Source organism: Entelurus aequoreus, linkage group LG13, assembly GCF_033978785.1.
Source record: "Entelurus aequoreus isolate RoL-2023_Sb linkage group LG13, RoL_Eaeq_v1.1, whole genome shotgun sequence".
Classification (NCBI taxonomy): domain Eukaryota; kingdom Metazoa; phylum Chordata; class Actinopteri; order Syngnathiformes; family Syngnathidae; genus Entelurus; species Entelurus aequoreus.
In genome coordinates, this window is record NC_084743.1 from 29,298,268 (window position 1) to 29,313,044 (window position 14,777).

Below are 14,777 nucleotides of genomic sequence, written 5' to 3' on the forward strand. Positions count from 1 at the left end.
TAGTAGTCGTGTCCCAAAAGCCGCCAGGAACTAAATGCAGGGAACTCCTTCAATGTCAATCAATGTCAATCAATGTCAATCAATCAATCAATATTTATTTATATAGCCCTAAATCACAAGTGACTCAAAGGGCTGCACAAGCCACAACGACATCCTCGACTCCTTCCCCTCGACAGAGGCAAACCGTGCCGGAAAGCCACCAAAAACAACTGCAACCAACACACGTTCCATAAAAAATGCTTAGTGGGTGTCAGCAGCCCCAATTCTACGACCAATCAATATTGTGGAGCAATATTTTCTATCATTTTATATCATGAAGACAGGAGGCACCTGACTACTTTTTTTTAAATTGTCATTAAGAGCAGTTATCTTAATTTTAAATAGAGATGTCCGATAATGGCTTTTTTGCCGATATCCGATATTCCGATATTGTCCAACTCTTAATTACCGATTCCGATATCAACGGATACCGATATATACAGTTGTGGAATTAACACATTATTATGCGTAATTTTGTTGTGATGCCCCCTGGACGCATTAAACAATGTAACAAGGTTTTCCAAAACAAATCAACTCAAGTTATGGAAAAAAATGCCAACATGGGACTGCCATATTTATTATTGAAGTCACAAAGTGCATTATTTTTTTTAACATGCCTCAAAACAGCAGCTTGGAATTTGGGACATGCTCTCCCTGAGAGAGCATGAGGAGGTTGAGGTGGGCGAGGTTGGGGGGGTGTCGGGGTTGATGTGTGGGGGGTCGGGGGTAGCAGGGGGTATATTGTAGCGTCCCAGAAGAGTTAGTGCTGCAAGGGTTTCTGGGTATTTGTTCTGTTGTGTTTATGTTGTGTTACGGTGCGGATGTTCTCCCGAAATGTGTTTGTCATTCTTGTTTGGTGTGGGTTCACAGTGTGGCACATATTTGTAACAGTTTTGTTTATACGGTCACCCTCAGTGTGACCTGTATGGTTTTTGACCTAGTGTGCCTTGCTTTCACTTGTGTGTGTGAAAAGCCGTAGATATTATGTGACTGGGCCGGCATGTAAAGGAAGTGCCTTTAAGGTTTACTGTACTTCTCCCTACGTCCGTGTACACAGCGGCGTTTTAAAAAGTCATAAATTGTACTTATTGAAACCGATACCGATAATTTTGAAACCGATACCAATATTTTCCGATATTAGATTTTAAAGCATTTATCGGCCGATAATATCGGCAGTCCGATATTATCGGACATCCCTCTTTTTAAAGTAAGCCTGTGTCATGAGTGATAACCATGTGTCTCTCTCTCTCTGTAATAGAGTGTTATGTTGATTTTTTGTTTTAAGCTAATTAAAAATCATAATGTTTGAAAAAAAAAACATTTTGCATCATGCAAACAGCCCTGTGTTGATATTATAAACTTGAAAATGATCTATTTAAGGCAGGGATGTCAAACGTATTTTAGATCTGGGGCCACATGGAGAAAAATATACTCCCAAGTGGGCCGGTCTGCTAAAATCACAGCACAATAACTTAAAAATAAAGACAATTTCAGATTGTTTTCTTTGTTTAAAAATAGAACAAGCACATTCTGAAAATGCACAAATCATAATGTTTTTTTTTTTTTTTTTACACTTACATGTATAGCTCGGTTGGTAGAGTGGCCGTGCCAGCAACTTGAGGGTTCCAGGTTCGATCCCTGCTTCCGCCACCTAGTCACTGCCGTTGTGTCCTTGGGCAAGACACTTTACCCACCTACTCCCAGTGTCACCCACACTGGTTTAAATGTAATTTAGATATTGGATTTCACTATGTAAAAGCGATTTGAGTCACTAGAGAAAAGCGCTATATAAATATAATTCACTTCACTTAATAGTATTCTACCTTTATTTGTTGTTATGTATACTTTGTAAATAAATTATGTGATCATTTTTATCAGTCAACTCATTGGTGTTAATTCTCAATCTATCAAGATGAAAAAATAATATCAAAATCAAATTACGGTATATTATTAATGTAGTTTGCTCATTTTCCTCGATTGGTGCACTAACATCATGTGGTTTATTTTTTTTACATATGTATGCAGCATCATCTACAAAGATACAAATAATTACTATTGCGACACCTAGTGGACACATTTAGAACAGCAGTTTCTTTCATTCAAAAGTTCCGGCTCATTTTTATACTAAGCAAACTCATCCCGCGGGCCGGATAAAACCTGTTCGCGGGCCTGATCCGGCCCATGGGCCTTACGTTTGACACCCCTGATTTAAGGTACATTATATTACATTATTAAAAACAAAAACATGTTTAATGTTATTAATTGTCATTAATTATGAGTTCACTAATGTGAATAATCACAATTAAATATATTAAACGTTTGTGACAGACTCTGGCTTTCGTCCGGGTTCGTAGGACCATCAAGGAATGACATTGTCGTGAGCAGGTTTGACTTCTTTATTATTTCAATAAGAAAGTCTCTTGCCGGATTGCTTTTCAACTCCGCCTCCTCCTGCTCGCTCTGCCGTTCGCTCCTCAGCGTCACAGTGTCGTCGTCTTTCTCGCGCTCTCTTTCGCTCTCCCTCGGCATCCGCTTCTCTCTGGATCGTTCACCCCACTCCGACTCTCTCCTCAACGTTTACGTCTCCCGCCCTTTTGTACGGTGCGAGAGGCTAATTATATTGTCCGCAGCTGCGCGATCCACGCACCTTGTAGTGATTGCGGCGTCGCTCCCGGCGCGACCCGCCTCCCTGCTCGCTCGTCGTCCACGCCTCCTCGCCGCCATCTTGGAGCGGGCTCCGGTGTGCCCTGCTTCGCCGCTGGATCGCCGGCCGCGCCTCCTCTCAGCCGTCTCGGAGTCGGCCCCGGCGGGACACGCCTTGCTGTCGGTCCGCCGGCCCCGCCTCCCCACAACGTTCTACTAAAATGAATATAATGATGAATAAACTAATGAAACTCCATTAAACTATAAAAAAAAATTAAGTAAAAGTAAAAAAGCATGTTGCCTTAAAACTACTCTGACAAGAAGGATTTATCCAAACAAGTTACTCAAAGAGGCTGTTTGCAACTTGCTTTAAGTTATTTTCTTCAAAACAAAAAAATATAAAAAGAATGTCGACTACTTTATGTTACCATATGCGAGCATAATTTGCGTTACATGCCTCCTCACCAGTAATAATTGTTCACAGTCCACAGCCAGAGATCGACACAATCCTGCCTTCCAACCACCAGAACTGAGAAAGTTATTGCAAAGGAGAATAAGCGGACGATCAAATCAGAGACACTAATCATTAAAAACGTCAGTTACCGGTTAGCCGACCCGGCAAGTCAGCCCGACCGCAGCACTGTGAGTCCGCGTCAAACATGCCGCGGCCAGTCTCAGTGGTATGCAGCCACAAATGTCCAAAGGACGGAATTAATCAATTAACATAGGGTGCTGATGCTGAGTTTAATATGTTTCAGTTTGTTCTGTCTAATCCTGACTCAACAAATTGGACGATCGAGCATGCTTTGGTACACAAGTGTACATATCATACATTTTAAAATTGTGTGTTTGGGAGGTCCAAACACAGGTTAAATTGATTTCAGCGTGACTGATTTCAAATATGAGTGCTTTAAAGTACGAGTTCAGTCGTGGAACGAATTGAGCTTGTAAGTTGAGGTTGTAGGTACCACTGTATATTGAATAAAAAGCATTGTCTGGACCAGGTGGGTTGGACTAGTTTAGCGATTAACAGGGCTTCATGTCTGGCTCAGTGTGTCACATGTTTAGATACTCCTCCAGTGATGATGGTATTGAAAAGAAATGTGCTAATGTGATGATTATCAAAATTGTAATCCAAGGGAAATATACAACAAATTACATTTGGCTCCAGCAATTCACATCCTAACGTCTAATATTAATAATTCAAGCACCCACTGGGAAGTAAGGTTATTTATTTAAATGGTGTGGCACTGGATGAGAAAACAATCATACAGGACCCCCCCCCCTGCCTGAGAGTCTGTGCTGAGCAGCTGGAACCCATCTTGACGCAGATTTTCAACTCATCACTGGAGCTGTGAGAAGTGCCCTCTTGCTTCTAAAGTTCTACCATCATCCCGGTCCCAAAGAAACCAAGACTCAATGACTATAAACCTGTCGCCCTGACATCTGTGGTCATGAAGTTCTTTGAGAAACTGGTGTTGAGCCCCCTGAAGGACACTTACCTGTCTGGACCCCCTGCAGTTTGCCTATCGGGCAAACAGGTTGATAGAGGATGTAATCAATATGGCACTGAACCACATCCCGCATAAGCTCGACTCCCCAAGAACCTACGCTAGGATCCTGTTCGTAGACTTCAACTTTGCATTTGACACCGTCATCCCAGATATCCTTCACCATAAACTCACTTATCGGTGGATCACCAACTTCCTGACTGTCAGGAGGCAGCAGGTAAGGCTAGGGAGAATCACATCTAGTACCTGGACAGTCAGCCCTGGGCCCCCCTGTGCTGTGTTCTCTCCCCAATGCTTTTCTCCCTCTATACCAATGACTGCACGTCAGGAGATCCTTCTGTGAAACTCTTGAAGTTTGCAGACGACATGACCGTCATCGGTCTCATACAGGACGGCGACGAGTCTGCTTTCAGACGGGAGGTGGAACTGTTGGTTCTCTGGTGCAGTTGGAACCATCAGGAGCTGAACCCACGCAAGACTGTAGAAATTACAGTGGACTTCAGGAGAAATCATTCCCCACTGTCTCCCTCGCCGTTCTGAACAGCGCACCGTCTACTGTGTACTCTTTGTGGTTCCTGGGATCCACAACCTCACGGGACTTGAAGTGGACTTCTCTCATAGACACAATCAGAAAGTAGGCAAAGCAGCGGGTGTATTTCCTGCGTCAGCTCAAGAAGTTCAACCTGCCCCTGAAGCTGCTGATCATGTTTTACACTTCCATTATTTAGTCTGTCATATGCACCTCCATCACTGTCCGGTTTGGATATAGACTGCAACGGACAATCGGCACTACAGGAAAGATAATCGGTGTAGACCTTTCCCCCATCCAGGACTTAAACCGGTCCAGAGTCAGGAAACGGGCAGTAGCATCACTGCAGATCCCTCACCCACTGGTCACAAACTGTTCAAACCCCTCCTCTAGGCCAGGTGTTACAAAATTACTGAATGCCAAAACAACCCGTCATTAGAACAGTTTCTTCCTCCATGCCATCACTCTGATGAACGGTCACAAATTGTCAGACCTGTTACTGTGAAATAACCCTGAATCTAATCTGTCACCATGAATGTACTAACTCATGTTCACATCATCATCCTTTTGTTCTATTCCCCACAGCACCATTATCTTATTAGCATTGAAAATATATATTTTTTGAAGTACTTGTTTACATTTTAATTAAATGTTCATATTTATTGTTTACATCGTTCAAAGAGCACAGTCAAACAATTCTAATTCCTTGTGTGCCAAACATAACTGGCCAAAACAAAATCGTATTTTGATATTATATATCATAAATATCTTAATTAACAAATTAGAACGTATGACATCAGAGGGTTAGTGTTGAACTGGTAAAGAAGCAACTTATCTAACAGGAAGCAAAACTGTATGTGAAGCAAGGTGAACATACATACACAGCTCTAAATATATCGTGTGGCGTACCTCAGGGATCAATACTGGGACTAAAATTGTTCAATCTCTATTTTAATTACATTTGTAAAGTCAAAAAGGACTTAACGTTAATACTATCTGCAGATGTTAAGACTGCATTTTGTTAAGGAGAGAACACACAGAAGCCAAAACAAATAACAACAAAATAAATTAATACAATTAAAGAGATGGTTTGGCAAAAACAGGTTGCCTCTGAATCACAGTAAAACTAAAATATTGTTATTCGATAACAGTGGGAGATAAAGTCAAACAAAAATATATATAAACAGAGTAGACATTGACAGGGTAAAATAAATACAATATCAAAGTGTACTAATTGGTGATAAAATTAACTGGAAGCATCATATACTAATATAATGCATAAGGTGGCAAGAAATACCTCAATATTAAACAAAGGTAAATATGTTCTGGACCAAAAATCACTCCGTATTCTATACTACTTGCTAGTGTTACCATATCTGAGTTATTGTGTAGAAATATGGGAAAATAAGTACAACAATACTCCTAATTCACTAACCATGTTACAAAAAAGGTCAGTTAGAACAGTGTTTTTCAACCTTTTTTGAGCCCAGGCACATTTGTTTCATTGAAAAAATCCGGAGGCACACCACCAGCGGAAATTATTAAAAAATGAAACTCAGTAGCCGATATTGACAGTAAAAAGCCGTCGCAATTGTTGGATATGACTTTAAACCATAACCAAGCATGCATCACTATAGCTCTTGTCTCAAAGTAGGTGTACTGTCACCACCTGTCACATCACGCCCTGACTTATTTTGAGTTTTTTTGTGTGTCGTATTTTAGTTCTTTTCTTGCGCTCTTATTTTGTTGACTTTTCCTGTTTTGTTGGTATTTTCCTGTAGCAGGTTCATGCCTTCCTTTGAGCGATATTCCCCGCATCTACTTTGTTTTAAGCAATCAAGAATATTTCAGTTGTTTTTATCCTTCTTAGTGGGGACATTGTTGATTGTCATGTCATGTTCGGATGTACATTGTGGACGCCGTCTCTGCTCCACAGTAAGTCGTTGCTGTCGTCCAGCATCCTGTTTTTGTTTACTTTGTAGCCAGTTCAGTTTTAGTTTCGTTCCCTAAGCTTCAACGCCTTTCACTCACATTTTGTTTATTTTCGGTTTTAACATTAGACACCTTTTTACTTGCACGCTGCCTCCTACTGTTATCTGCATGTTGTGATCACGACAAACCATGTTCCCGACATCTACAAAGCAATTAGCTCCCCGCTGCCACCTACTGATATGGAAGAGTATAACATTGTTACGCTGCCGAGCTCTAGACAGCACCGACACTCAACAACGGCACATTATTTGTAGATTATAATTACTTGTTTGCAAAAAATATTTTTACCCCAAATAGGTGAAATTGCATAATCTCCCACGGCACACCAGACTGTACAGGGCACAGTGCTTGAAAAACACTGAGTTAGAATACGGTTGTATATAATGTTGGTTATAAAGAACATTCAAATCCTTAATAAATAGACTCAAAAACATAATGTTAGGTTCATACACTGATGACATCTATTAAACAAGACAAAAGGCAAGGAATCAAACAGAGACAGAATTAAATTTGGACTCAATATTGAGGAGAGACATGGCCACTGTACTTTCTGTACAGTCCTGCACCACGCTCTGACGAAGAAGGTTTTTGTCCTCTCTTTTATTTAGATGTTCAATGTTTACGCAACAACACCTGTCTCAACAGGAATGGGTAGTATGTAAACAGTCGTTGTTTTCGGTCACATTAGAAGACAAAAGAAGAAGATCCCTCGGGCTTGGGCTTGCCGTGGATTCAGCTTTGGCAGGTTTTGGAGGACAATGGATGACCCCTCCCGTCTGATTCCATCGTACACAGCGGAATCTTCCGAGCGTTTGGCTTGGTGCCACAAAGACAGCTTCTTGTCTGTTCAATGGAAACTCACAATGGAAAGTTTTTTGATAATTTAAATACAATTTTTCTGACATTTTCCCTCCTGTTTATCAAAGAACTTCTCCATAATCTTCTTATCCCCAATAACTTCTTCTTGCAATCTTCAGTTAATGGTTAATTTCTCTAGGACCAAGTTATGTTTACACTCAGAATTGAACATCATTTTTTTCTCCTCATAATTATGACATTTCTGGAAATAAATCAGAAAACACCATTCTGGTAGGTATTCTTGTCTTCAGATTCATCTTCCTTGTCGTCCACCAGGAAGTACATCTGAACAGCTTTATCATCTGCTGGGCCAATCGCTGTGGTAATCAGACGGTTAAACAGAGAACAGACAGGGAAAATAACAACATCCACACAACGTCAGTATTGCTGAACACGGCCATAGTTACCAGATACCAAAGACTTGTATTTGCCAAACACGTCCAACCACCCCTCCTACATAGATGTATCTATGCCTGATTTCTCTTTCAGTTTACCGTTATGGGCGTGCAGGCCTTCCAGTGCTTTGATCAGGCTACTTTCTGCATCAGTGCATTTTGGTACGAACATGCAACACTGTTCACCAAATATTGCGCACACGCCCTTTTCCGCCATGTTTAGCGTCATACGGTTTTGAAAAGCCATAAGGCAGGTGGCGGCGAGTTGATTAGCGACGGGCGTCTGTGCACTGTAAGTGAACGGGGACATACAGGTGATAGACAGTTGTGATAGCCAATCAGATCACGAGTTGTTGTCAGTAAGGACTTCTAGATTACCATGAATTGATTAACGTGGACCCCGACTTAAACAAGTTGAACAACTTATTCGGGTGTTACCATTTAGTGGTCAATTGTACGGAATATGTACTGAACTGTGCAATCTCCTAATAAAAGTTTCAATCAATCAATCAATCAATAGATGGCCTCACGTTGAACGTGACATTTACACGTCCTGTGATTGGATACTCATCAGGACCGTTAGCGGATGAATTAGAGAACACATAGATTTGAGAGACAGTTGGGATAGCCAAGCAGATCGCAAGTTGTTTACAGTAGCTGTTCTGTTACAACTAAACATTGTAAACTCTTGTTGTTAAAGTGTGTCATGCTTGTCATTTAATTCACATTGTTACATGTGTATTTGTTGCCATCATGTGGTCAGGGTAGTTAATATATCTTTGAGAAGTGTGTACTTTAAATCAAACGTCATTGACCGGAAGTTGCATAAGCCAAGCAGAGAAATTTACGGTATATGTTTTAATTGCTGATGCGTTTTAAACGATTTTTAAATACGCCAGAAATTAACGCATTTTGTATATTGTTGATGTGATTCAAGGCCCAGTAGGGTGTAAATGTGTTCCTGTAAAGTATTTCTCCAGCAATGATCATCTGGTGACATCAATTATGGTATTTTGAGAGGTAATCATTGGAGTCAGAGATCACCGAAGGCCTAGACGGGAAACGCTCTGCCCGCCACTGTGTGGAATTAAATTATGAAATGGATTTAGCAAAGAAGTCAAACAATGTTATGAAAACAATATTAATATGTTACAGTTTAAGAAACAGTTTAAAGTCAAAATGTTAACAAATTACAAGGAAGAAGAACTGTAACAAACATCTTGAACCGTATTCATTTCATTATGTGAATCACTAATAATTCAAGTCTTGATTTACTTATTTAACTATTTATTCATGATAATTGTATTTAATCTGTTTGTGATACGAATTGAGCACAATAAGTGAACAAACAAATGGAAAAGGGCTATGATTAAAAATACTACTCCTTTCTGCACATACTATAAAGAGAAACTTGAAATATGTGATGTGCCATATTGTAACTGTATGCGTATTTAAAAATAAATTAAAACCAAGATCAGCAACAGCGTCGTACAATTCCAGCGTGTTCAATTATGCTGCGCTTCTGTAAAATAGAACCCTTAATCAGTGCTTTGATACATTAGGGCAGGGGTGTCCAACGTGCGGCCCGCAGCTAATTGTCACATTCTGGAAATGTTATTGCAAAAATAAAAAAGAACATTAAAAAAAGTGGAATGGGGTGAAATCTAACGAGAAAAAGTTGCAATGTTGACACAAAGCTGCCATGCAGGCTGTTTTTTTTTCTTTCTTTATTTTTCTTTTTTTGCCATTGCTCAAAAGAAAATAATGACAACAAATCCATGCTATAATGAATTATTTTCAAAGCTCCAATTACTTCAAATATTTCACTTTAAAATGTTTTATGTGGTAAATATTGCATATATTGTGTAGTTGCCTTATAAAAACATCAACGTTTTATTTGACAAAAGAGCATAAAAAACAAACAAAATAATAGTTCAAACGTAAAATCGACAGATATATCTGAATTTGATCTCGTAACTTAAGTGTTGAAAGTAAAAGAAAAACCTAATACAAATGTATCACTTTATGAGTGGGGCCCCTTTTGGATCCCAAATATATTTAGTGGTATTTTATTTATTTTGTCACTGTGATTACTCAAAAATATTAAATAATTAAAATCAATGGTGTCCTGCATTATTGATCTTTTAGGGCTCTAGTTACTAAATACTGCATATTTCAGTTTTACTATAAAAAACAAAGTTGTTTTTGACAGAAAAGCCATAAAAACCTTTTTTTTTCATTACTTTATATCAACTTGAAGTTGATATAGAGATTTACTGTAAGCGTTAAGTAAAAAATATTAATAATTATTATTATTATAATATTATTTATGGTCCCCGGGACCCCTAAAGGTAAAATAATTTTAAAAATCCATATATTTTGTTATGGTTTGAAAATGAAAAATATCAAAATGGCCCCCACATGCTTTAATTTTTCCGTGTGCGGCCCTCAGTGGGAAAAGTTTGGACACCCCTGCATTAGGGCATTGAGAACTTCAGCCAGTTCTCCCATCACTTATCTGAACAATTTAAATGGGAATGATAACACGTCGACTGAATGAGGGTTTTTCATATGAGACAATATATTTAGTGAACAAGTGTTGACATGAACGTGAAGGAATCTGAGTAACAGATGGAATGATATGCATTTGGCATGGTGGATTTTGTTTTGTTGCAGTAACATTTTGACATATCAGCAAATTCAGCTATTAGTCCTGGGTAGGGTTGTACGGTATTGCTTGGATTTACATGACATCACACCCGGCTCATTAAGTATAAACCAGCGTATAATCTCAATTGGTGCTAGGCGCCATTTAGCCTTTCTCGAAGAAAAATGCCCTCTGCTTGTGTTGTAGAGGTAACCAAGAAGAGCAAAAGACTGCGAGATTTTTCTAAACGAGCCGTTTGGAATTTGCCCAATTTGTGATGCATTCTCTAATTGGTGACCTCAGCGGATATCTTCCCATATGGTAAAGTTGTATCCAAAAAGCTTTGCACGAGTCCGCCATTGTAAAGTACCATTGATAAAGTACCACTGATAGTCACACACACACTGGGTGTGGTGAAATTACTCTCTGCATTTGACCTATCCCCTTGTTCCACCCCCTGGGAGGTGAGGGAAGCAGCACCGGGTTATTAGGTGCACTGTCGAGTATTGAGGAGAAAAAAAGGATTTTAACTGCGCCTTATAGTCCGGAAAATACGGTACACCTGCATCAATTAAAACACAAAAAATGTCACTACATGTTGCACGTCGGTGTAATTATGCACATGCCACAATTAGATGTAAATAATACTTTATCCTACATTTTCTGTTTCCTTATAGCCTGAAGCAGTGGAGCTCCCCCCCCCCTTTTTGGTTGATAGCTTTACCCAATGCCCAAATAAGTACGTCCACCTCTCTGTGATGTCACGAAATAGCCAGACTGCAGAACCGCGGGAACAGACAAATCCAAAATTATATGCAAACTCATGCCAAAATGCATGAACTTTATGATTTGATGATTTAAAATGTAATATCGGAAATTATCGGTATCGGTTTCAAAAAGTAAAATGTATGTCTTTTTAAAACGCCGCTGTACGGAGTGGTACACGGACGTAGGGAGAAGTACAGAGCGCCAATAAACCTTAAAGACACTGCCTTTGCGTGCCGGCCCAACCACATAATACCTATGGCTTTTCACACACACAAGTGAATGCAAAGCATACTTGGTCAACAGCCATACAGGTCACACTGAGGTTGGCCGTATAAACAACTTTAACACTGTTACAAATATGCGCCACACTGTGAACCCACACAAAACAAGAATGACAAACACATTTCGGGAGAACATCCGCACCGTAACACAACATAAACACAACAGTACAAATACCCAGAACCCCTTGCAGCACTAACTACAATATAGACCCCCCGACCACCTCAACCCCGCCCCTCCCCCAACCCTGACCACCTCAACCTCCTCTTGCTCTCTCAGGGAGAGCATGTCCCAAAATCCGGACTGCTGTTTTGAGGCATGTTAAAAAAAATAATGCACTTTGTGACTTCAATAATAAATATGGCAGTGTCATGTTGGCATTTTTTTCCATAACTTGAGTTGATTTATTTTGGAAAACCTTGTTACATTGTTTAATGCATCCAGCGGGGCATCACAACAAAATTAGGCATAATAATGTGTTAATTCCACGACTGTATATATCGGTATCGGTTGATATCGGAATCGTTAATTAAGAGTTGGACAATATCGGAATATCGGCAAAAAAGCCATTATCGGACATCTCTAATTGGCATTGTTTAAGACGAGTAACCCACATTGTAACAACATTTAAAGGTCAGAAAAGACGAAATTCATCAATGAAACAACGGCTCAGTTTTTAAATATTCATTCAGGCGATTCTGATTATTAAGTCAAACCTAACGAAAACCCCTTGCTTTTTACCTTCCAGATATCCGAGAGACTGCGTTTGTTTATGCCGTCACAGCTGCCGGCGTGACCCACGCAGTGACGCAGGCCTGCAGTATGGGGGACCTGCTGCAGTGTGGCTGCGAGGCAACCAGGAACCGAGCCCCTCCGAAACCTCTGTCGTCCTCCACTGGGGATGGAGTCAAGTGGGAGTGGGGCGGCTGTGGAGATGATGTGGAATTTGGGTATGAAAAGTCCAAACAGTTCATGGATGCCAAGAGGAGAAGGGGCAAGAGCGACATCAGGACACTCATTGACCTGCACAACAATGAGGCCGGGCGACTGGTAAATATACTTTCAAATAAATCACTTAGCAGCTAAAACATTATACGCACCTGCATAAACAAATTACATCCAGTGAGATGCTTTGTTTTGATGCACACTGCCACAGAGGGATTATTCCAATTGAATTATATGTTAGAACAAGGATTCTCAAACTGTGGAACGCGGGTTTCATCAAGTGGTACGCCAAAGAATCACTGTTTTCTGAGTTTGAGAACCACTGCGTTGAAGACCTGAATGGTCATTTTCTTGATTCTACACTGCAACAACTGAAATCTAAGTAGGATTAAATATCTCAAATATGGGTGATATTTGCTTATTTTCTGTCTGATAAGATAATTCTTCTCACTAAGCAGATTTTATGTTAGAGTGTTTTACTTGTTTTAAGTGTTTTGGTCCTAAAATATCTCAGTAAGATATTACAGCTTGTTTCTGAGATTTGATGACCTATATTGAGTAAAACATGCTTGAAACTAGAATATCAACTGTTGCAAAGCTGTGTCATCAACACTCACAAGTTTGAAACTGCTTTTTTAAAGTAATAATTTCTTATTTCAAGCATGAAATGAAAAATCATGACTTTGACACAATTGTGTCTCGTAATTAAAACAGATGACAGCCAAATAAACGTTGCTGTCTCATTTTCAATGAAACAATAGAAAATATGTACTCTTATAGTAGTAGTTGGCAAACTACACTAAACTGACAGTTAATATTTAAACATTTGGACATTTCAAACATTTTTGAACAGAAATAGTTCATGCACATTCAGATAAATTCTTCAAAATTACAATAAAAAAAAAAAAAAATGTATATGACCGGGCTGTAAATATATATATATCTATATCTATATCTATATCTATATATATATATCTATATATATATATATATATATATATATATATATATATATATATATATATATATATATATATATATATATATATATATATATATATATATATATATATATATATAGATATATATCTATAGATATAGATATATATATATATATATATATATCTATATATATATATATATATATATATATATATATATATATATATATATCTATATATATATATATATATATATATATATATATCTATATATATATATATATATATATATATATATATATATATATATATATATATATATATATATATATATATATATATATATATAGATATATATATATATATATATATATATATATATATATATATATATATATATATATATATATATATATATATATATATATATATATATATATATATATATATATATATATATATATATATATATATATATATATATATATATATATATATATATATATATATATATATATATATATATATATATTTCTTGTGCACTAATTCAGTGGTTCTCAACCTTTTTTCAGTGATGTACCCCCTGTGAACATTTTTTTAATTCAAGTACCCCCTAATCAGAGCAAAGCATTTTTGGTTGAAAAAAAGAGATAAAGTAGAATAAGCACTATGTCATCAGTTTCTGATTTATTAAATTGTATAATAGTGCAACATATTGCTAATTTGTTGTGGTCTTTCTTGAACTATTTGGAAAAAAAGATATAAAACTAGCTAAAAATTTGTTAAATAAATAAACAAGTGATTCAATTATAAATAAAGATTTCTACACATAGAAGTAATCATCAACTTAAAGTGCCCTCTTTGGGGATTGTAATAGAGATCCATCTGGATTCATGATTCATTTCTTCACAAAAAAAGAAATCTTTAACATCAATATTTATGGAACATGTCCACAAAAAATCTAGCTGTCAGCACTGAATATTGCATTGTTGCATTTCTTTTCACGGTTCTTTTTGACAGACATTTAAAAAAAAACTTGCGTACCCCTGGGGGTACTTGAAGGTATGCCAAGGGGTACGTGAGATTTTTTAAAAATGTCTGTCAAAAAGAACTGTGAAAAGAACCATTTGAGAACCACTGCACTAATTGACTGAAAGAGCATGCACTTGGCGCGATTATGTCATGTTATCGATGGAAAAATGCATTTTTAGACCATATGATTTGCCTGAA

General features: G+C 37.9%; 1 protein-coding gene across 1 annotated transcript in view; it reads left to right on the top strand.

Moving 5' to 3' along the window:
• wnt6b (wingless-type MMTV integration site family, member 6b) overlaps positions 1-14,777 on the top strand; it is a 176,302-nt gene that overhangs the window by 145,451 nt on the left and 16,074 nt on the right. The window contains exon 3 of the mRNA XM_062067644.1: positions 12,410-12,711. Coding sequence (XP_061923628.1) covers positions 12,410-12,711 — 302 coding nt within the window. The remainder of the gene's footprint in view (positions 1-12,409; positions 12,712-14,777) is intronic.